Source organism: Rutidosis leptorrhynchoides, chromosome 10 (assembly GCF_046630445.1).
Source record: "Rutidosis leptorrhynchoides isolate AG116_Rl617_1_P2 chromosome 10, CSIRO_AGI_Rlap_v1, whole genome shotgun sequence".
In the NCBI taxonomy this organism is placed as follows: domain Eukaryota; kingdom Viridiplantae; phylum Streptophyta; class Magnoliopsida; order Asterales; family Asteraceae; genus Rutidosis; species Rutidosis leptorrhynchoides.
In genome coordinates, this window is record NC_092342.1 from 3,283,249 (window position 1) to 3,307,522 (window position 24,274).

General features: G+C 35.5%; 3 protein-coding genes and 1 pseudogene across 3 annotated transcripts; 2 read left to right on the top strand and 2 right to left on the bottom strand.

Annotated features, from left to right (window-relative positions):
• Nucleotides 1–1,256: 1,256 nt before the first annotated feature.
• On the top strand, nt 1,257–2,686 carry LOC139872713 (uncharacterized). The gene is made up of 3 exons (XM_071860639.1): nt 1,257–1,760; nt 1,897–2,481; nt 2,582–2,686. The coding sequence occupies exons 1-3, from the start codon at nt 1,257–1,259 to the stop codon at nt 2,684–2,686; spliced, it is 1,194 nt and encodes a 397-aa protein (XP_071716740.1).
• Nucleotides 2,687–3,321: 635 nt separating this feature from the next.
• Nucleotides 3,322–7,022, bottom strand: LOC139871582 (uncharacterized). The gene is made up of 4 exons (XM_071859283.1): nt 6,923–7,022; nt 5,726–6,252; nt 3,547–4,152; nt 3,322–3,455 (listed from the first exon to the last, which is right to left on the bottom strand). The coding sequence occupies exons 2-4, from the start codon at nt 6,236–6,238 to the stop codon at nt 3,366–3,368; spliced, it is 1,209 nt and encodes a 402-aa protein (XP_071715384.1). The 5' UTR covers nt 6,239–6,252; nt 6,923–7,022; the 3' UTR covers nt 3,322–3,365.
• Nucleotides 7,023–8,196: 1,174 nt separating this feature from the next.
• On the top strand, nt 8,197–12,446 carry LOC139872206 (pescadillo homolog). The gene is made up of 13 exons (XM_071860046.1): nt 8,197–8,273; nt 8,375–8,460; nt 9,252–9,500; nt 9,602–9,727; nt 9,829–9,913; nt 10,006–10,116; nt 10,219–10,312; nt 10,427–10,656; nt 10,803–10,910; nt 11,001–11,122; nt 11,227–11,437; nt 11,551–11,754; nt 12,086–12,446. Exons 1-13 carry the CDS (start codon nt 8,250–8,252, stop codon nt 12,173–12,175), a joined length of 1,740 nt encoding a protein of 579 aa, XP_071716147.1. The 5' UTR covers nt 8,197–8,249; the 3' UTR covers nt 12,176–12,446.
• A 423-nt stretch (nt 12,447–12,869) lies between these two features.
• Nucleotides 12,870–23,328, bottom strand: LOC139872714 (uncharacterized; annotated as a pseudogene).
• Between the last annotated feature and the right edge of the window lie 946 nt (nt 23,329–24,274).

Below are 24,274 nucleotides of genomic sequence, written 5' to 3' on the forward strand. Positions count from 1 at the left end.
CGTATCTTTTTGTTCGCCGCAAGTTAAATTTTTCCGACAGCACCGTTACACTCGAAAAAAAATTCTGAACAAAACGAAACTAAAACGGCGCTTAAGACATGAGCGGTTTTCCCTTCTGTAAATAAACAACGCTACGTAAAATATGAATACACAGGCCGAAAGCCCCCGCCGCATAGCGCGGCGGGGTCCGAACTAGTTTTAAGATCATTAACCTATATGAAAAATTATTATTATTATTATTACTTTAGATATAAATATAATTTGATATTGATATATAATAAGTTTCATTTGAATTGAATATGGTAATTAATTAAGCATAATCTTATCCTAAGAAAATGGCCATCCAAACGGATTAATCTTATCAGTTTGAGAAAAGATATCTTCACACAAAATTTATATGATAGAGAGAAGTAAATGTAATTTTGAAACTGATAATGTTTAATTTAGGATATAAGGTTTAATTTTGAAACTGATAAGGTTTAATTAAACTGATAATAAGGTTTATACTTGGCAGATCTTTATATTTTAGGAAATTTTGAAATTTTAGTTAGAGATGATTTCGAGAAATTTAAATTGGAGATTATTACGGAGTTCTTTTATATTATATGTTCATACTAATTTAATTAATGATAACAATAAATAAATCCTAATTTTTCTCGTCGTGTTTAATATAATAAGAAAAATAAAAGATTACTATTCAATTTAAGATCAGAGTCTTTAGAGCATCTTTAGCATCATCAGATTTCAAGCAGCGCATACCAACAAAGAAACTTAAAGGTATTGTGTATTTTCATCCATTCATGCATGATGCATCAATGATCAACTTGATACTTTTTTTTTTTTTTTTTTAAAAACGATAACATTAATACGGATCCTTTTTTATGTTCTTATGTCAATAATAATTAGCGCTAATTAATTGTAAAGCATTACGAATATATTATAAAACGCATAAGACCAATTCCAACGCTGGGTTAGTTCTCATACTCATCGCCCTCATGCTCTTTGCCTTGCTTTTGGTTTTTTTTTTTTTTTTTTTTTTTTTTTTTTCAACACATTTGAAGACAGAACTGTACATTTAATTTACCATACAATTTTTTTTTTTTTTTTGAAAAGCATTAATTTACCATACAATAATTAATTGATGTAGTGGGTCTCGGAAGTATGTTATTGTTTAGAATCTAGTTATAGTTTATATATAAGTTGGTCATGAAATAGTATAAACATTCATGTTATCAATCAGGGACGATCGATCAAGGATGGGAAACAGTGCATCGTTGGTTAACGTGAAAGTATTTAGTGACAAAAAAAAGAAAAGGGTGATGTTTATAGAAGCAAATCAAGACTTTGTTGAAGTTGTTTGCAGTTTTATGACTTTACCACTCGGAACTATCGCAAGACACTTCTACAACAACAACGGCAACAATCTTGGACGCTTGACATCTATTTATCAAAGTGTTGTCAACCTTGATGTTGCGCATTTCACTAACAACAAGTGTAGAGAGGATCTCGTTAATCCGATAAACGCGTCATACGATCTTTGCAAGAATCTGGTTTTTAACCTTAATGATACAGGATTTAAAGCTACTATTGGCAAGGCTGCTGAACCGGTGTTCCTAAAAAAGAAAGGATCTTTCATCATCACCGATGATCTCACTATTACACCTGTCTTTCTCGATACATACATCCAACTTCTTACAACTCTTGGTGTTAAAGACATGAACGATTTGGTCGAACAAACTGTATCCTTTGGTTTTGAAGCGGTAAGTTTTAAATTTTAAGATTACAATTCTCTCAACATTGAGGTTAATTCTGTTCTTAAATTTTTTCGGATTTTGTTTGAAATACAATGTTTGTATTGTTTACAGCTAAACTAATTTCTTTTACATACTGTTTCAGTTTTATCGACTACTTCGGTGCTCATTATACACTAAAAATCCACTGACGAATGTGGTTTTTGGTCGAGGTTGGTCATATTCCTTCACAGCCTCCAAACTGAGCGATTTGTCCAAACCTACAATGGCAAAATTTGTGATACAAAAATCAAAAGAGAAGGTGTTATGTGCACAAGTGGATAACATTTTTGTGGAGTTGCTCTTTAGCTTTCTAACCATACCGTTGGGCGCTGTAGTGCGCTTAACAGACGATAAAAAATCTGTCTTTGATAGTTCAGTGGCTATCCATAATTTAAGTAATAGTATTTCAAAGTTGGGTGACGAAAATTACTTCAAATCTGAGGATATCAAGAAAAGGTTAGTTGAGCCAATGCTTGCATCAAATTATCAAAGTGTAACTGACTTTTTGCCTCATATTTATAAACAAGATACAGTTAAAGGTAGTTTCCTCAAGGAAAAAGCGTCGTTGGTGGTTTCAGATGATATGCAGATACTTGTCTCACCGTCTGTTGACACTTTTTCCAAATTTACTTCTGGTATTCCTGTTGATGATATTGAGCTTCTCCCCTTGAGCATTGGTGAACAAGAGGTATTATTTGAATTATCATATAATACATATATACATTTTAAGCTATATATATATATGCACTTATAATTTGTCATGACATACTTTGATGTTTATGATGCAGGCACTTTTGATTCTCAATTTGTCTCTTCATTCAAAGTCAGTTTTAACTAATTTCTTCAAGTCGTCACCACATTATAAAGAAAAAGTTAAAGGTGGAGCCAAATAATATATAGAGTTGAATCAATAGTTATGACATTGAAAGTTTTTTCATTCTTAATTAGGGTTTATATTGGTTATTTGTTTTAGACCGTGTTTCTATTTCTTCATGTGTACAAACACATGTATTTTGGATTTTTTTTTTGATCATCTTGGAATGGTTATGGATCTTTATATTATAAGCTGTAGAGCATATTATATTTGTATTGCTTATTAGTATACTTGATGAAATCATTTATGTATGATAAATCGAGGTGCAATTTGGGTTGTGTCGGTCAAAATTACAAAACTCAAACCCGAGTTGATTATATAAACAGAAAGGTTTATTTAACCCTAACCTGTAATCTTCTAACCAGGACACTACCTCGGTAACCCGTTTAGGCAAACAGGTCAACAGGTTAACGAGTCATTTCAAATTAATAGGTTGATTACAGGTCCAACATGTTTTGATGTAAATATCACCTCGATATTCTATATGTTTGAAATTTTTGAAATTAAAACACAACCTTATCATTTTCTGTTATGTTCATTCTTTATAATAAAATCAATCATTTCACTCATAAGGATCTACAACACATTATACAAATGTACATATAATAACATTTATTTAATTAATAAGTTAATATACAAATTAAAATGCGAACATAAGTACGAATATCATAATCCTAGCCAGCATCAATCTTCTAGCTTCAAGTCAGCGATTTCGCCTTTTTGAATGCGCTGAGGCAATCAGTTAAAGCTGAAGTTGAGGTAAGAGAAGCCTTGAGAATTAATAGTGCCTGCATAATCAAACAGAATGGTATTATTATACAACTATACTCCAAAGTACATATACATTAAGTCATTAATGTTCTAATATGATATATTTACCTCTTGTTCACCAATGCTTACTTCCATAACCTCAATATCACCAACAGGAACACCAAGTGTGTTGAATTTTGAAATAGTCGATATAGAAGGGGAGATTGTTACTTCTAGATCATCAGAAATTATGAACGTTGCTTGTTCTTTAAGGAACCTACCCGAACTTATATTTTTCTCATAAATCGGAAGCAATTCAGTGACACGAAGATAATTAGCTGCAAGCTTTGGGATAAGTAGCAATGTCTTCATCTCTTCCGATTTTAAGTATTTTCTATCCCCTAAACTTGAAATACTATTGTACACATTATCTATACCCAATGAGGAAGACTTATCGATTGTTAAACGTTTTACCGCACCCAATGGGATGGTTAGGAAGCTGAAGAGCATTTCGACGAAAAAATTCTCCACTTGTGCACATAGTACCTTGTTTGTAGATTTTTGTACCAGTAGTTTTATCGTTTGCGAATGTCCAGAGTAACCCAAAATCGATGGTAAATTACTCAAAGTAGAATTCTTGATGCAGCATATGCACGAGCAAGGCTTACTTCCTCCAAGAACCATGCTTGTTAAAGGATTATTTGTCATCAATGACCACTTTAGTAGATCCGAAAACTGAAATTGTAAATTTTTCTATAAACATAAGTGGTGCTAACATTTATTTATATTTATATAATACTTAAAACCTAACCAAAGGGCTTATTGTTAGAGTATGGAGACATTTATACAAAATGAGAAGAAGAAAAAAATGTTTCAACACTTGCACGGATTAGTTGGTTATCTCGATTGCAAAAGAGTGTTGCTTTGTCAACCACTGAAGCCGAATACATGGCTATTGCGGAAGCTTCTAAAGAGCTAGTGTGGTTGAAGAACTTCTTAGGCGAGTTGGGTAAAAGACAAGACTATTGCGTCTTGTATTGTGATAATCAAAGTGCGGTTCATCTTGGGAAGAATCCGGTGTTTCATAGTCGAACGAAACACATCAAGATAAGGTATCATTTTATTCGACAACATATAAATGATGGCACTTTATTCTTGGAGAAAATCCTTGGTACGAAGAATCCTGCCGATATGTTTACTAAGGTGGTTACAACAGAGAAATTGAGGTTTTGCATTACCTCAATTGGTCTTCTCATGAATCGATGAGAGAAGACCCCAACTAGAGATGTGAATGGTGTTACAAGTTTAACAAGTAGTATTGAAGACCTTTTATCGAAAGTCTACTCATCCGAAGTATGTGTTGAGCGTGCGTGTCCCAAATGGTATTTGGCGGTAATCGAAGGTGGTTTAATGTTCTTGGTAAATTCATTGATATGAATGGAGCTTGTTCAAAGTCTCCAAGTGGGAGATTTGTTAGAGTATGGAGACATTTATACAAAACGAGAAGAAGAAAAAAATGTTTCAACACGGATTTTGCAGATTTCGGTAAGCGTGAAACAGAGAAAAACAGATCAAAAACAGAGCAAGTTGATCGTGCGCGGTGATGGTGCGCGGCGCGCTCCCTGCGCGCACTAGAGAAGTTTTGATCAGAAGGCTTGCTCGAAGTTTGGGAGTGTGCACGGCGCGGACGTTTAAGTGTGCACGGCGCGCACGATGTCTGGCAGCAAGTGGGCAACTTGCACACATGGGATCCGATCTTGATTGATTCTCCTTTCACTTTAGGTGCTTAGTGGGTTGCTTTACACCACTAATTGTGGCTGTGATCATGTCATTAGTGGGTGTAAAGCATGGCTAGTTGGTTTATCTTTCATGATTACTAGCACACTTGAAGATCAAGTTGTAGTTTGGTTGGTTTCTTGTTTGCTCTATATATAGAGCTCATTCATAGTCATTGTAACACACCACTCTCAAGTATTCAGTAATATAACAATCTCTAGTTGGTCCGTGGACTAAAGCAATCACAACGATTGCATATAACCACGTTATATCTTGTGTCGTTCTTACATTTTCGCATTTATTATCTTTCGTTCATTAAGTGGGTTGAGTGATCTTGATAGTATCACTACTCGGCTAGTAATCTTGTAGAATTACTAGCGTTGTTTGGGTCCTAATATCCTAACACTTATGGCCTAGCGGTATCAAGGTACTCATCAACCTTGATGTTGTGACTTCAAGTCCCGTCATGGATAAAAAATGGTGTGTGTTTTTGTTGTTAAAAAAATAATATTAAAATAAAATAAAACCTTACCTCTTCAAGACCAAAATCCATGGTTTGTTCTTCTAGCAAGTCAATGTATTCAACGCCAAGAGAGTTAAGGAGGGTGAGACTTGTATCAAGCATGACGGGTACTACATTGAGATCATCGGTTATTATGAACGACGCCTTTTTTTGGACAAACACTGCATCACTAACTACACGAGCATCAACTGGTTTTGTGTCGTGTAGATTTATTTTTAGCTTTTGACACAGAGTATTGGATGAACTCGTTGGGTTAAGAAGTGCAACCTTGCAATGCTCATTAGAGAAATGCTTATTTTCAAGATTTTCAACGCTTTTATATAACGAATTCAAGCTTCCGACTTTTATATCCTTTGAATCTGCTGCATGTTTGTTTGAGAGTTTTGCAATTGTTCCTAAGGGTAAAGTAAGAAAACTAAAGAGAATTTCGACAAAGTCTTCTTCTGCTTCCGCAAACATCACCTTTTTCTTCTTTTTGTCAATAAATACTTTTAGGTGGACAGATTTCGCATCATTTCCCATTGTGTCTGATAAATCTAACAACATCCACAAACATGGCAGGTTATATATATATATATATATATATATATATATATATATATATATATATATATATATATATATATATATATATATATATATATATATATATATAATTTATATACATAAATAATAATTAAAGACTGTCTAATAGCTGTAAATTCTTATCATATGTTCAAGATGTCTAATACTTTTTCTTAAATTTATCTATTGATGGAGTAGCAAATAAACAACTAAACAATGTGCACAAAGCAGCTATGACATTGTCATTTTGACATTGCAACCAGATCCATTTGAAGCTTAAATCAGAATTTTTGGAAGTTAGCTAAGAAATCAATAATTTTTGGATGTTTCTTTACAAGGATGAACTAAGAAATAAGAAGCTGGTTGGTTAGAATAGAATTTTGATTCAAGCTTGGTTCCTTATTACTGCTATAATTAAAAATAATCAAAGGTAGCTTAATCCTATAAAAGGACTTATCAACCACAAGGCACAAGGTTGTTAACTAAATATCAGTTGACGCAATATTTTATGTACACTATGATGACTCTATGAGTACAATATCCGTGTACTTGTACGCATTACGCGAGATCGGTGTAATTATCAATCTTTATAAAGACATAAAAAAAATCAATGGAATATGAGAAAGGAAGGGAATCAATTACTCTTTAGCAGTTGTAGGATTCACAAAAGGCAGGTATGAGACAGATGTCTTCTTCTGTTATCAATTGATGGTGTCACACAAAGGTTATATGTGGAAAGAGGTCTTTTTTGTTTGAGAAAAAATAGATTCACAAAAGGGAAGAATATATATAACTTTAGAGTTATAAGAATCAATACTAATTCCAAAAGGCAAGATTTCTACATTGTTTTGGTCACACTTCATCTCAAAAGCACATCTTTTATCAGGGGCAAACAATAAACTTTCTACATAGGTTTGTATTTAATTGAACTTCTCATTCACTCCAAGCATATGCTAAATTATGATTTTTGGAACAACCAAACAAGATTCTTGGACAATCAGTTGGCTTTGTATTGCTGCATATATTCCTGTTTTATTTAAAGGGAAGAAAAGGAGAAATATAGAAAAATATGTTGGAGCTAATCGGTTAGAGTGTGTGTCCACATAGGAATGAGAAACAAACAAATGCTTGTATATAAGCTTAGGGGAACCTCTCTCTATCACCAATTAGTTTTAGAGTATATGGAACTCTCGAGCTTATATTCATAAAATGTTGGGAGACCAAAAAAAAAAAAAAAAAAAAACGCTTATTTACATTTATCTATAATTGGCCCATAAAAACCTATACACTTTTTTTAACTGCCCAAATTTTGGATAGTATAAAATAATTGTTAATTTTTCTTTCTAAACCATTTATGTACACGGAAAATACTTAAAATCTATCTATCTATAGTTAATATTAAATCTTTAAATAATGATGTCATAAATAAACATTTTCTAAGCATAAAAATAATTCAAAATAAAAAAGAAAAATTTTAAAATATCTTTGTTGATGTCATTATTTTATATTAAAATTAATTAAAAAAATAAGACAAAATCTTTTATAAAAGGAAATGCTAATCTTCAACATAACACCAACATATTTATAAATTTTAAAGCATATTGTACAATTTTTATATAATAATTGTATTTTAATTTTCTAAAAAAAAATTCAAAAGACATTTATTATTACTAATAATTATTATTGAAAATATAATTTACTCAACTTTAAGCAAACTTTATTATTATTATTTATTTTATTATAGTAATAATACATATATAATAATACATTCTTGTATAATCGGCCCATAAAAACCTATCCGATATGGGTTTTTATAATTGGCCCATAAAAACCTATACACTTTTTTAATCGGCCCAAATTTTGGATAGTATATAAAATACATACAGGGTTTCACAAAACGATTTCTGCTTCCATCTTATACCCACAAATTCCAATTTTTAGGGTTTATCATTACCGCCTTCTTCTCAACATGCCGAAACATTACAGACCTGCTGTAAGTTCAATTGTACTTGCAATATGAATTTCGCTTATATAATCATACGAATTTAAACAATTTGCTCTTATATTTAATACGCGTTTGATTTGATAATTTAGGGGAAGAAGAAGGAAGGAAACGCAGCTAGATACATAACTAGGTCAAAAGCTGTTAAGTATCTTCAAGTCAGTCTCTCTGTTTTCAGGTACTCATTATTCCTTTTCCTTTTCAACTTAATTTTTCTATTAAACATATTTAATTCTATATTATATTATATTATACGGAGTATTCTATTCTATACTGTATGATACATAGATACAATAGAATGATGCATCGCTACATATATGCATCTTATTTGTAGTTATCATCTATGTGCATTTAAATCCTTATGACATCATTTATATACATAGAACTTATATGTATCTTTTCATTATGTCGGTAGTATCAGGTTAAGTTCAAGGACAGTTACAAGATTGTATTAAAAAGTCGTCTGTGTTATTTGTATGAAAAGATTGATCAATTGTACTCGAAGGATAAGTAATTAGTTGCATACTGTGAGGGAGAAGATTAAATTAGAGTGACATTTGTCCAATTAACTTGTAAAGTTAAAATGCTTTGGTTTTGTTATGTGTTGCAAGATGATGGTGATTTTTATTTTTATTAATCAAGTAACTAATTGTACATTGATTTAGACTTATTGTGGATGGATGTGTGAAAAGTAGGACTAGCTGAAGTGATGGGTTACACTTATCATGTAGATGATCTTAGTATTTTACTATTTTGAATGGACCGTGTTTGAGGTTGATTCATATTTTTGCTTTTTATGCTTAATTTTCCATAATGGAGAGGACTTTTGGGATTTAGTACATATTTGTATTTTATGGTAGTAAGTAGAAAACCTTTTACAAATTTTTGCTTTTTATGCTTTCTATTTAGTACAAGATAAGTAAGCAGTTTATAATAGTGTATTAACAGTTTGGGTGATCAATTTTGTAGGCGATTATGTATCTTCAAAGGTATTTTTCCTCGGGACCCAAAGAAAAAGGTGAAGGGAAACCACCACACGTATTATCACATGAAAGATATGCTCATTCTTAAACATGAGCCACTTGTTGATATATTCCGTGAGATGCGTGCACATGAGAAAAAGGTGAAGAAGGCAATGTCTAAGAAGAACAAAGATCTTGTTGAACGTCTATTGATACGAAAGCCTTCCTACACACTCGATATGGTTATCCGTGAGAGGTTGTTATTCATTCATACCAAATAAGTACTTATGTAGTTTGTTTTCATATCATCTATTTATCAATTATTAATTATTAATTGTACTCTGTGTACGGCTTTAGATATCCAAAATTCATTGATGCATTAAGAGATATGGATGACTGTCTTACAATGGTACACCTTTTTGCTGCATTACCTGCTATAGAGAGGGAAAATATCCAAGCCGAGCGAATTCATAACTGTCGAGGGTATGTGTTTCACATTCTTGAGATTCTTAGCCTAATGATTCTTGAATTTATGTCATAATCGGATTTTTATTTCTATAAATGTAATGATGTATGTGTTTTAGGTTGAGCCTTGAGTGGCAGGCATACATTTCTCGCACACATAAGTTACGAAAGGCTTTTATATCTGTGAAAGGCATATATTATCAGGTACAGTAATTATGACATTTCTGTGGGTATGTGTGTTTTGGACATATAACTTTCATTTTCACTTGATTAACGTACCGATTCACACTTTACAGGCAGAGGTTGATGGGCAAAAAGTCACATGGTTGACTCCGCATGCACTGCAGCAAGTCTTGCCCCAAGATGTTGATTATAAGATCATGCTTACATTTTTGGAATTCTATGAGGTTTGTTATAACTGAAGTTTTGTATTGCTGCTCATGTACATAGGTTTTTATTCAATGTTTTGTTTCAACTTGTACTTACATTTACATTGATATGATATGCAGACCCTTCTTGGTTTTGTCAATCTCAGACTCTATCATTCGATTAAACTGAAGTATCCACCTATCCTTGATCCTCGACTTAAAGCTTTAGCAGCTGGTATGGACTTGCTATCATGATTTCATATTTGACGCATAGTTTTTTTTTCTTTGGAAAGAAGTTTATTTGTGTAGATTTCTTTGTAGATGTTGACTTTTTAAAAAATCTGTGCAGATTTATATGCTTTGACAAGGTATGTTGATGCTAAAGACCGGGCAATTGGAGCAAATAATGATGAGTCTGAGCTTAGACTTGCTCAACTTCAGGATCAACTTCCTGCTAATGAACCTGGTGCATTGATGCATCTTGTTGATAATGCTGCTGATAATGAGAATGAAGATGATGAAGAAACAAAGGCATGTAAAATGCTTTTTCACAATAAGACATTCTTCTTGGGTCGTGAGGTAAGACTAATGTTTTTGTAATAAGTTATTGTTAACTTAGATTAGATTATGAAAAATGATTTAGGTAAGATCACTGTTTTACATGAGGTAATAAGGTAAATGAATGATTGTAATTCTTAAAAATGTGAAAATCTTTATGTTTTCAGGTTCCCAGGGAGTCGTTGCTTTTTGTGATAACTGCATTTGGTGGTGTGGCTTCATGGGAAGGTGAAGGAGCTCCATTTGAAGAATCTAATCAGACCATAAATTATCAGGTTATTTTGACATTAATATTCCATTTTCTTAATTTTCTTGTTAAATTAAATGCCGTTTTAGGTTTTTTCTTATATTGGTGATTTGTGTAGATTGTTGATAGACCAACTCAAAGTCATCGGTTCATTTCCAGAGATTATGTACAGCCACAATGGGTCTTCGATTGCATAAATGCACGGATCATACTACCAACTGAGGATTATATGGTTGGAAAGTATGCTTCATTTTTTCTTGATAATTTAGTAAACATTGTCCTAGCTGGTTTAGTCATATTCATATATATCCTAAATAGTTAACATTTTTTGTTTAATCAATTAGGGTTCTTCCACCACATTTGTCTCCTTTCGTTGACAATGAAGCAGAAGGGTATGTACCAGAGTATGCAGAAACCATTAAAAGACTTCAAGCTGCTTCAAGAAAAGAAATCCTTCCTATGCCTGGTGCAGAACAAGATGATCCCCAAAATCTACTTGTTGAAGGTATCATCGATCGTACAAAAGCCAAAGAAGCTGCTGAAACTAAAAAGAAGGTTGGTTTACTTATTTTTTTCATACTTCATCTGTTTTTTTTTTTTTTTTTTTTTTTTTTTTTTTGTTTTTTGTTGAAAAACTTGCTTACTTATGTGTTTTGTGGTGGTTGCAGATGGCAATGCATCAAGCTCAGTACCATGAAGAATTAAAGAAGGAACTTGAAGGGACACACTACACACCTCCTATTGCTACTGAAAGTAAGAAGATAATAGATGATAATGATGATACCTCTCTACAGCAGTTTGCTAAGGATGAAGACAACTTATCCACAGTTACTATGCCTCGCAAAAAGAAAAGACTTTATGAAGCCATGAAGGTGAGTTTCCATTTATATTACCTTGCAATTTATTGTATACATTCTTTAAACTGTAAAAAAGAGGTGGTAATTTGGGCTGGGTGTTGAAATGGGTTGCGTAGCTCAGCTACTACTTAATTATTATGATTACAAACAATATTTTATGCTATTTATTGTTACACAATAATTAAAAGTTTTGCTTTATGTTAGCTAAATATTTGATTTGACTCGTTTGTTGGGAAACACAATCAATCAGACTCGGTCATTAACGTTGTTTAATTAAATATCTGTTCTTCACAACATGAAAATTGAAAGACACAATAGCTGACCGACTGTTTTTTTGTTTGTTCAGATAAATATAGAAAGGAAGAAGGCAAATGTCGACACCCTTGAGACTCGGAAGAAAGTTTTAAAGAAAAGCAAGAAAACGACGTCAGAGTGAAAGTTGATTCCTCTTATCAGGTTGCTGCTTCTGCTTTTACTTGCAGTAAATTCAATTTTTGTGGTTTTGGTCTTCTTATTGCATATTTAGCAGTTGTAATTGGAAATTGTTTCAATTCTATAACATATTACAATGCATTTAGTAATTTTGAATTGTTTTATTGCTGAGCGTGGGTCCATTTATGGTTTTCTTGAGTTAAAATGTAAGCTTGTTACTAAGATATGAACTCTGAATTTGCTATCTACAATAGCATTTTAAAGGCGGTTTATGTAATACATTGATTATCTGATTACTGTGGATTCAGTTATAATAATCACCATGAGTTAAAAAGCTATTACTGTCTAAAATTGTATTAAGCATATGCATGTGTTTTGATGCCACTGACAATATTTTGTATCACAGATCAATAAAAAGTGGGACTAGTGTTCTACTTCGATCAATTAGAGAATCACATCTCAACTAGTTAAGTTCATGATATAAAAACTATTTTAGAAATAGAGAAGCGTTATATGTGAACCTTCATGTAATGTGTTTTGTAGGAAGAGTAGCAATTATCAATCAATCTCCAGTATCAATAACCATATTTATTTCTTCTATGGCTTTCTTTAAAATCTGATTATTACACATGAACTGGCGAGCACAGATGGGATCACTATTACATTGTGTAGCAATTAATAGTTTAAAATGTGTAGCAATTAATAGTTTAAAAAGTCTTGGACTTGCATACAGAACATGAGATCACTATTACAATCAATAATCCTACCGCAACTCCTGACCCAAAGAATAAGGGCAGCCAATCGAACTCACTAGTACTAGGAGTATCAGAACTTACGGGAGGTGCAACTGAATGATTACAACTTGTTGTCAATGGGAACCCACACAACCCCTTGTTTCCTAAATATGAAATATCCTCAAATGTCTGAAATTGGCTGCCTGTTGGGATTCTTCCTTGTAAGTGATTGTATGATAAATTCAACATAGAAAGGAACGGAAGACGCGTGAGCGCAGATGGGATTACTCCAGTTATTCTGTTTGATGACATGTCTAATGATTCTAGCTGATTCAAATTTCCCATAGACGATGGGATTGTTCCCGAGAATTCGTTATGTGATATGTTGAGAAGATAGAGTGCTTTGAGTTGGCCAATTGTGCTTGGTATTACTCCTGAAAAATGGTTGCTTGAGATATCAACGGATGTGAAAAGTGTCAGGATTTTGACTAGCTCCAACTCGAGTCCTTTGACTGTGACTGTAACCGTATCTTGATAGTAGAAATCACTAAGCTGTAAAACCGTGAAACCAAGGTGCTTACTATTGGATTGTTTTCCACTCATCATTGCACTCCATTGCATGAAAAACTGCACCGGGATAGCACCACTGAAGCTATTGAAAGCTATGTCCACAATTTGAAGGTTTGACCAGCTATTATTGTGTTGATGTTGGCTGCAATTCATAGATCCATGGAACATATTAGATCTCAGAACAAGGACATGCAAGCTGGTTATGCTGCCTAATGAACACGGATAAGTGTCATTTATTTTGTTGTTCCCGACATTAAACACCTCTAACATTGTGCAATTGACTAGAGATTCTGGAATTTCCCCTTCCAAAGCATTATTATGCAGGTCTAGAGTGTTCAACCCGCAGGTGTTGGGAAATGTTCCTGTAATCTGACCATTGAGATTGTTGTTTGCCAAGTTTAGTACCCCGAGACTTCCACCCGATTCAATCAAACACCTCGGTATGCTTCCATTCAAACGATTATTTGACAAGTCAAGAACTCTAAGGAAGAATGCATTGCATATGGTTTCTGGGATTGCTCCAGTGAGTAAATTGCTAGAAACCGAAAAGAAATATGTATAGCCGAGATCTGTCCCGATGCTTTCTGGGAGTGAAGAATTGAAAAGATTATCTGAGTAATCAATGAGAGTAGCGGTTTGTGGAGGAATGGGAATCATTCCACTGAGGTGATTGGAATGCAAGTCGAGGACATCAAGATCTGGAAAACGATATGGCTCTTCAAAGCTGGTTAAACTATTATGAGAGAGATTCAAATACGAAAGCCACCCACTTGTCCATAACCAGTTCGGTATTTGACCTACGATTTTGTTGTCTGAAAGATCAAGCGTTATCAAACTTGATAGGTTTCTTAGATTAGGGAACTTATGCAGATTGCAAGAAGCCAAATTTAGGATTCCGACATTTGGAAAGGGAGACGCACGAGTGTTGTTATTGCTCATTATGACTGTCAAGTTATTGAAAGAAAGATCAAGAGTCGTCAGGGAGCTCAGATGACCAATAAAGTCTGATGTTCTAATTATCCCACTCAGTTTGTTTGATGACAATAACAGGATACTAAGCTTTCTTAGGTCAAATAAAGATTTTGTAATTTCTCCTTCCAATTCATTACTACTTAAATCAAGTGTATCCAATGAAGATAATGATGGATTGGTAAAATTAGGAATTGAACCACCAAAATAGTTATTGGCAAGCATTATTTTTTGAACTACTTGCAGAGAAAACAAAGATGAAGGTATGCTTCCATTAATACCGTTGAATCTCAAATCAACCCAAACTAGATATGGATGACTATTAAAGTGATCAGAAGGAATCATACCCGATAAACCGTTTCTTGATAGATCAATATGGGTAAGATCCTTGCACAGATGAAATGACGGGATTTCACCGGTTAAGCTGTTTGATGACAAGTCTAGGTACACCAGTTGGGTAAGTTTTTTCATTGACTTGGGTATTTTTTTTTTTTTTTTTTTTCGAAAGGCAATGGAATTATCACGAAACGAATACAACACGAACTATAGCCCATTACATACAATTTTGGGCATATAGAAAACAGAACTCGACTAGTTGCTAAGGACGCAACTCAAGAAATACAAATTTAGAGGAGAATACACGAAATTACACGGAACAAACCCTTAGAGGGTTGGTTAGCCAATCTAACCACTCTATTTTTTCCTTTTTGAATCTAGCCGCGATCCATTCAAATGTTTTTAATTGAACCTCCATAAGTGCCGTTGGACCGTTCCAACTTCTATGTGAGAATACTTTAAGATTTCGATTCCTCCAAATTAGATATGCGCACGACCACTCTATAGCTTGCCAAATACACTTCCCCGTTGGGGTTAGAACCCTGTTACAATTTCCTCGAAAAGCCTCGTTCGAACTTAAATTTGAGACCGCACCTAAATCGCACCATTTGTATACCCTTTCCCAAACGTCCATTGTGCGTTGACAAAAGAACATTGTATGATCAATCGTCTCCACGTCGTCATCACATACGGGACACCTAACGGAGTCTAGATCGATACCTCTTTTATCGAGTTCGGTACGAACCGGAATCCGTTTATTTAGGAGCCGCCATATGAAGATTTCGACACGCAAAGGCACGAGATTATTTTGTAAAGTTTCAGGCCGAAATACATTATCCTGAAGCAAATGATCATCGATTAACCTCGAGAGTTTTTTGGTAGTGAAGATACCGTTTGACGCAAGGTTCCAAGTCCAACAGTCAGACGCCTTATCCACTTTGACGAACCCATTCAGCAACGAGACCAATCCTTGTAATTCACCACTTGCACGACCGTAGGGATCCCTGCACCAGCTCCAAGCAGCCTGCCACGAACCTTCTGACCAAATAATACGATCACGTACACTTGCATTTTGATTGTTATCGAGCCGAAACAACCTCCCATACGTCTCTTTTAGGGGCTTGTTAACAAGCCAACAATCATACCAAAACCTTGTGTCGCTTCCATCTCCGATTACTCTACTGAAGGAGTTGTTGAAGTTGATTCCTATTTTCTCGATATCGAATCCTGCACGAAGAATATTAGTCCACACACCACTTCTCCCTTCCGGTCGATTAAGACACGAGGGAGGAAGTAGCCCGTTAAGACCATGAATACTTTTAAGGACTTTGACCCAAAGTGAGTTTGACTCCGTTTTGACACGCCAAAACCATTTACCCAAGAGTGCAAGGTTTTTTGCCCGAAGGGATCCAATGTTTAGACCCCCTTCACCGTAGGGAAGAAGGGAGTCCTTCCATTTGATCCAAGTTATATTATTACACTCACCCGACCCGCCCCAAAAGAAGTTCCTACGAATACCCTCAAGTTTTTTAATGACACTCAAGGGAGCACGAAAGAGGGAGAAATAATATAGCGGTAAGCTACTAAGAACCGATTTGACTAGCGTTAACCTTCCACCAAATGAGACCGTTTTAGATTTCCAATTTCCCAATCTAGAGTTAAACTTTTCAACCACGGGGTTCCAATTCACGACCCGATTCATGTTCCTACCAATAGGGATACCAAGGTATGTGAACGGGAATTCACCAATCTTACAGTCAAATCGCCTTGCCATACATTCAATTTCGTTCAGTGAAACTCCTAACCCGAAGATAAGACTTTTATGATAGTTAATTCGTAGACCCGACGCCTTCTCAAAACAACACAACAATTTCATGAGATTAGAAATATTTTGTCTATTCCAATCGCCGAGAAAAATGGTGTCGTCCGCGTATTGGAGGTGAGAAACCATCACCTTGTCTTCACCAACTTCTACCCCTTTAAATAAATTACCATTCGTAGCTCGTCTAGTCAAGAGGTTTAAACCTTCCGCTGCGATTATGAAGAGAAAAGGTGATAGAGGATCACCTTGTCGTACACCTCTCTCGATAGAGAATTCGTTTGTAGGCGAGCCATTTACGAGGACGGAAATAGAGCTCGATTTAAGGCACGCAAATATCCACCTTCTCCATCGATCACCAAACCCCATTCTATGCATCATATCCAATAGAAAGTCCCAATTTAGGCTATCAAATGCCTTTTCAAAATCAACCTTAAAAACAAGACTTTTCTTCTTTTTCATGATAAGGTAGTCAATAGTCTCGTTGGCGATAAGGGCCCCATCAAGAATATACCTACCTTTAATGAAAGCGTTTTGCTCAACACCAATGAGTCTCGGAATTACCTTCCTGAGTCGAATAGATAAGACCTTCGCGAGAATTTTATAATAGCTTCCTATCAAACTAATCGGTCGAAAATCGTTTAATCCCAAAGGATCCGATTTTTTTGGGACTAGTGTGATGAAAGAAGCGTTGCAACCACTTGAAATCTCACATTTGTCCCAGAACCAGTTGAGAGCCTTGAGGAGATCGCCTTTGATCAAATTCCAGTGGAGCTTAAAAAAATTGAAGTTGATACCGTCCGGTCCCGGGGCTTTCGAGCCATTACATTCTTTTAAGGCTTCGAAGATCTCACTTTCGGTGAACCTGCATTCTAGATCAGCCGCCTGCTGTGGCGAGAGCTGTTCGATATCAGCATGGTATGACCCGTTCCAACTTTCTACCTTTAGCTTCAATTTATTTGCAGCATTGCTCTTAAACTGTTTTCGAAAATGGTCATAGGCCTCCTCTTTAATACTTATCGGGTCTTCGATCCATATACCATTAATGCATAGACCACGAATATTTCTTTTAGAGTACCTTCTCTTAATTATCGAGTGAAAATACCTCGTGTTCTCATCACCTTCTAAATTCCATTTGACTCGAGATTTTTGTTTTACCATATTTGCTTTGATTTTTTCCTTTTCAATCCACCTTTTCCTCGACTCTAACCATTTTTCTCTTTCGGGGTCTGTTAGAATTCTATGCTCAGCTATATCCTCCCAAGTATCCACAAAATTTTTGAGCTCATTAATTTCTTCATCCAATCTCCCAAATAACGTTGAACTCCAATCTTTCAAAGCAAATTTCACCTTTTTTAGCTTATTTCGAAGAACACAATCAGGCCTTCCACCTTCACTGACCTCACCCCAAGCTTTTTTAATTACATCTTCCGCCCCATCCGCTTCAAGCCACTCGTCAAAAATCTTTATCGGCTTTGGACCAAAATCAATCTCCTTATCTCTAAGTACTATCGGGCAGTGATCCGATAGTTTTCTTTCTAATGCCAATGCTGAGAGATTACTCCAATAGTGACAAAATTTTTCTGAGACGAGGAACCTATCAAGCTTGCTAAATTTGATTCCGTTGTCACATATTCTCGTGAACCGTTTCCCACCCAAGGGGACATCAATTAACCTTGCCTTATTGATGAAGTCATTAAACCAAGTCGCCCTTCTATCCATATAGAAACAATTCTGCCTCTCCGAGTGATCTCGAACCTCGTTGAAATCGCCACCAAGAACCCACGCACCATCATTATTTCCTACAAAAGTTTCCAAACTCGACCACATTTTCAATTTATTAGAATCCTCATGCGGACCGTACACATTAACAATATAAGAGTAATCGTCCCGCCCTTTCCATTTTCCCTTAACCGCAATATAGAACTCATTAATTATGTTTTCTTCAGCCACGAATTCATTTATGTCCCATATCAAAAGCAAACCACCCGATTTCCCCACTTTAGGTTTTTGTATAAAATCAAATTCATCCGATCCCCACAATATGCCAACCCATTGTCTATCAACAATATTGCATTTAGTCTCTTGTAGCATGATGATATTAGGTTTTTCACGAAAGTTTAATTTCCTAAATTCACTAATTTTACAATCCTTTCCTGTCCCAAACCCCCGAATGTTCAAAGACAAAATCTTCATAATAAACAAATAACAAACGAAAAAAAAAATGAGATTATAGGAGAGAGGTTAGACCTGTCTCTTATCCCATTCGAGCCCAATCTGATCTGCAAAATCATCAATCCCAACACTATTATCTGAAAATTCCAATCTACTGGTTCCACCCCTTACTTTTGGCCTACGGAACCCAGAATGATTCTGTCTGCTCTCCCTTGAGTCCGACTGTATCGATCCTTTATTAGAACATGAGGAGCTATTTTTCTTCGACTTGCTCTTGGCCTCATCCTTTCGCTTTGCCCTGGCTAGCCCTTTAGCTCTCATAATTCGAGACGACGAGTGCCATCTCCTGATATTCTGCCATGCTTCATTCGACTTCGATTTCTTTTGAATTGGGATTTCAATGTTTACCCCATCATCACAAATATCTGCACTAGCCTTGTTACTCTCGACTTCAGCTTCAGAGATATCCTCTTCGTTAGGTAAGCCACCAGATCTATTATTGTTCTTAAATTTGGTTTTATTTTTTCTTTTCTTATTCTTGCACGAGCTGGATGTTTTTTCACAGGCACTCATCTTGTTATCCTCGTTCAGCATTTGGCCTGGCCCAGTTTCACTTATCTCACCTTCCTCTAAACCATCATTATTTTTTTTGGCCCATTTACCGAGTTGGGCTTACCCATCAATCCATTATCTTTATTCAACACACTTTCATTCATTGCTACCGGCCCACTTACTGAATTGGGCTTATCCACATTAACATTTTCTTGTTCAGGCCCTCTTTCATTGATTGGAGCCACCTCTTCCTCCACCACGTGTTCATTAGGGTTTTTGGGAACATGGGGGGAGTTATTGCCCATTGATTCGCTGCATGAACCTTTTGGATTCTCAAGGTTCTTTCCCACGCATGCTGCATTAAAATTGGTTTCGGGAATGTAAGAGCCGACATCTCTGTCACCTATGTCATTATTACCTTCCACGTCATCACCCCCGCATCCAGACTCTTCATCATCTGGAAGTTTTTCCGACAGGTTTTTTCCGGCAACATCATCGTTGTCATCTGGGTGTTCATCTTCATCATCGTCAGAATCAAAACTTAATATGTCGTTATCTGTATCGCACTCTTCCTTTTCACATTCACTCAATTCATCCTCATCCATATCAATTTCAACAATACTACTGATGTCTTCCAACGCCTTCACATAGAACACTTTCGCTCCGGCCCTTAATTTGATTGACTCGTTGATCAAGTTGTTACCCCAAACTTTAACCAGAACCCTCCCAACTATAAGATTTTGATTTCCCGCGAACAATTGTCCATATCATAAATTTGGCCCCACCATTGACCAATTCGACGGAACGTTTTTTCCGTCCAATATTTGATAGGTACACCCATTATGTTTACCCACGTCAACCGCCCTGGAACTCTGTATTCATCATCACATGGCCGAAGGTTTGACAACCAGTTATTTAGGAAGTGGTCCTTTTGTTGAACAACTTCCTGAGCAGACCTTGCATCTTCGAACATAATCATCATCTCCATTCCACCCAGGTATTTTAACTCGATGTTGAATAGACCTTCAGCTTCACATATTGATTTGAAGTTTTCAAGGTATTCCACCTTTTTGAATTCACCTATTAATGACTTTTCCATGAGATTTTGGTTGCTTTCTTCATGGGAGATACAGACCACCCTTTCTTGACTTGCTTCACTTTTCTTGTTGCGGATGGTGTCCCTTAGATCCAAAGTTTCCTTGTTCTTGTTAAGAATAGTGTCCCTTAGATCTTCCAGATTTCGACTCTCGCTTCTATTCTTCACCACTTCACTGAATTTTCTGCCATCACGAAGGGACTGTGGTGTCCTTTCATGTTCCAGGTTATCCTTTTTATCGCCAGCATTCTTTTTGTCACCAGCATCTCGTTCTTTGCAAGTATCTTTCCCTTCGCCAGTCATATCCCCATTATCTTTCGCAGACCTTTCTTTAGCTTTAAAGATCTTTAGATCTTTACCATCAATCTTTATTTTTTGTAATCTTTCCAGCAGCTTCCCTTCATCCATCACTTCCCCGAATCTCACGAATGCAAATCTTAATCCATTCCTTAGCCTCTTTTTTACTACATAAACATCACGAACCTGACCGAACTGTTTAAACATCTTCCATAGTTCCACCACCTTCCATTCATCCGGGAAATTAAAAAACATAAACGATTTCAAATGGTTTCCAGTTTTACGCGAGTTGTAAGGTAAGTAGCTACCGCTATAGGTTTCTCGATCTCTAATCGATCCCTTTGGAATGTTTTTCATCACCTCTCTCCATTGAAAGTTTGCTCTCTCTCTCTCTAACCTTGCACTCTCTCTCATCTCTAACCGAAATTATTTAGACACGATTACTATTTTGCAGCTCAAGTCTCGATAAACGCTTTAGATTTCCTATAGATTCTGGTATCCCACCAGAAAAGTTAGTGTTGCCAAGCACTAAACTTTTGAGCGATCCTTTTATAGGAAATTCTGGTAAAGAACCATGAAGGTTCATGTTAACCGATAAATCAAGAAACTGTAGAGTCTGCAACTTTAGTAGCTTTACAGGAAATGTTCCAATCAAGTTACAAGAACCAAGATTCATTGCTTTCAGATTCTTGTAATTTGCAAAGAAATCAGGAACTTTAGTACTTAGATCGTTGAGAGACAAACGAATTACCGAAAGAGACTGCAATTTCTCAAGGGAGTCATCTAAAGGGCCCGCAAGATCACAATTTGACAAGCTGAGAACTTCCAAATTAGGCAATGATTAAGATAAGCCTTGGCCCTGTTATATTTATTGATTCAAATTATTTAAATATTGTAAAAATATATTTGGTGGGAGTATTTTTTGAGAGGGAATTTTTTTGGTGGGAATTGTTTTGGAGAGAGTTTTATAGAGGGAGTTTTGGAGGAAAACTTGGTGGAGATTTAGTATAAATATATGTAGTAGTATGTAGAGAAAAGTGGAGGAGTTAGAGAGAAAAAAAATAGAGTTTATGAGAGTCGTCTTTACTCCGTCCCGTGAGGTGGTGTCGGTAATTCAATAACGATGGGAGCGAATTCCGTTATTGTAATCTACCGTTTGTAAGAGGTATTGAGAGATACGTGATAGTATTCAAGAGTGTTGTAAGGAGCGTTCATTCTTGTAATATTATTCGTATATAGTGAAATTTAAGTGGCCGCTGGTCCCGTGGTTTTTACTCTCCCTTGAGAGGTTTTCCACGTAAAATGTTGTGTGCGTATAACTTTATATTTTGTCGTTTAATTATTGAGTTATACATGGTTGTGTGATTCTTATTGTGATGGGGTCGATCTCGAAAGTGATATGTGTGCGGGTTCGATCCCAACAGGCCCCAGTCTGATTTTTGTGATGATATATTTTCACATTATCAAGATAAAGACCGGTTAAGTGTGTGAGATTTCAAACGAGTGCAGCTAGATTTGGGTTCCCGAGTGTTGGTGACCGAACTCCGCAAGGGAAGCGTTCAGAAAGATCAAGAATTTCTAGGCTCTTCAGCTGTGATATTTCTCCCGGAATCTACCCTGAAAAACCAGAATTCGACAAGTTTAAATATACCAAACACCAACGAAGCATTGCTTCAATGGTACCGCGGTTACACTTGTGTACTCGCAGGGCTAGAGGTCTCGGGTTCGAGCCTCGTCACCCGCTCTAGGAATTGAAATATATTCCTTGAAGGTGGCCCAAAGGGAAGGTTTTACCGACCCGCTCCGGGACTAAGATCCGGCCCGCCTGCCCCTCGGGATGGTTAAAGGGTCGGATCCTCAGAGTGTGGTTCGGGTTTCCTGCCCGAAAGCGCGTGTGTGTGTGCAAATGATGACTAGGCTTCGGTCCGGACTGATGCAAGCTTGCCTTTCAAAAAAAAAAATATACCAAACTTTCGAATTGCCCAACTCTAGAAGGAATGTGACTGAAACTGAAGTTATTTGCAACAAGATTGAGTCTTTGTAGATTCTTTAGATTGAAAAGAACAATTGAATCTGCGATTGCACCTGATATTGTTTCGTTATTCAAATCTAGACCGATAAACTGACCCGTGATGCTACAATATACACCTTTCCAGTTGCAACAATCTGTTGTGATATTTGCGTTCCAAGTAACCAATTTTGTTGAAAGTAAAGGATTGAAATTGAGCTTGTTCTTGAGCTGGATTAAAATCAATTGCTGATCGAGTTGACATTGGCCCGAAACAGATATCCTATCAACACCAAATACGACGAAGTAAAGGGGTATCAAGAAAGTCTGGATGCAGAGTTGGGTTCTCGTTAGGGACTACTACAGTTTTAGACGCTCAGTTGACGGTTCAGGAACTTAGGACTTTGCAAGGAATTAGAATTAATTTTTTTAGACACAAATATACGTATGATTTTTCTGAAGTTAAAATTAGATCTGAGCTTTTTCAAACGTGTGGACTGTGGAGCCAAAGGTCGTTATCGCAAATAAATAAATAGAAATGTACAAAAATCAAAGCAATAGCTAGCCATTGACTTTGACGTTTAGTTTAAAACTACTCCATTTTTAAGATCGGTGCAACATGTTATAAGTTCAAGGGCTTGTTATGCCAAGTTAATTGTTCAAGGGTCAAAGAGTAAATTATATTATTTATTTATTTATTTGCTAAAATAATGAATACTATTAGATCATCTTTAACCATGATGGGCGTGTTGACGTGTTGATGTGAGAGTGTGGTGTTTGATGGACGTGCTGTGCTTGATGAACGTGCTCGTAAACCGGTAGATAATGGGTCACGTGTTGATGGGTAGGAGTGGGGTATATTTTTATTTCTTTTTCATTTTTCTTGATTTTAATTTCAATTTTATTTAATTAGTTATATTATTATTTTCTAATTATAAAAACAAATTAATTTAATAAAAAACCCTATAATAAAAAATAATAATACGATTACATTTAATAAAAAAAGTCATAAAAATAGAAAACTACAATAAATAAAACTCCTAAATTATTTTATTTTGAAAAAACGTCTTAAAAATTGAAAAATACAATAATAAATATATGTGTGTGTGTTGAAGTACAAGTTGTGATGCATGTAAAGTGTCATGTCAGACAACGAGAAAAACAAGCGAATAGATAGGATATGGCATAAGGTTATGAAGGAAAAGGAAAGTATGCTATCGGAGCTACGGATTATTGCTCGGATGTAAATTTCTTCCCGTGAAAACGTTGTGGGAATCATGAAATGATCCCAAAGTCTGGAAAGTTTGCTTGATACGCCTACGAGTCAAGCGGAGAGTTTCCAGGACTGTCTCATTAATTTTGAAGGCTAAGTTCAAAATATACAAAATGGACCCTAATAAAAATTAAAATTTTTAATACACATAAAAAATTTAATATTATCGAAAGTAATCATCAAACAAAAAGTTTTCATAGAAACTGCATCAAAGTGTATTATTTTTAAATAGTTATCATCTCATTATACATAAACTATGCTTTAAATAATACAA

Bases quoted from the DNA above. Each gene is read 5' to 3' on its own strand.
- LOC139872206 (XM_071860046.1), top strand. From the start codon at position 8,250: ATGCCGAAACATTACAGACCTGCT. The intron at 9,728-9,828 runs GTATGTGTTTCA...TATGTGTTTTAG, and splicing joins CGAATTCATAACTGTCGAGG to GTTGAGCCTTGAGTGGCAGG. The intron at 10,117-10,218 runs GTTTGTTATAAC...TATGATATGCAG, and splicing joins CATTTTTGGAATTCTATGAG to ACCCTTCTTGGTTTTGTCAA.
- LOC139872713 (XM_071860639.1), top strand. From the start codon at position 1,257: ATGGGAAACAGTGCATCGTTGGTTAACGTGAAAGTATTTAGTGACAAA. The intron at 1,761-1,896 runs GTAAGTTTTAAA...ATACTGTTTCAG, and splicing joins TATCCTTTGGTTTTGAAGCG to TTTTATCGACTACTTCGGTG. The intron at 2,482-2,581 runs GTATTATTTGAA...TTTATGATGCAG, and splicing joins TGAGCATTGGTGAACAAGAG to GCACTTTTGATTCTCAATTT.
- LOC139871582 (XM_071859283.1), bottom strand. From the start codon at position 6,238: ATGGGAAATGATGCGAAATCTGTCCACCTAAAAGTATTTATTGACAAA. The intron at 4,153-5,725 runs GTAAGGTTTTAT...TTACAATTTCAG, and splicing joins TGGATTTTGGTCTTGAAGAG to TTTTCGGATCTACTAAAGTG. The intron at 3,456-3,546 runs GTAAATATATCA...TTGATTATGCAG, and splicing joins TAAGCATTGGTGAACAAGAG to GCACTATTAATTCTCAAGGC.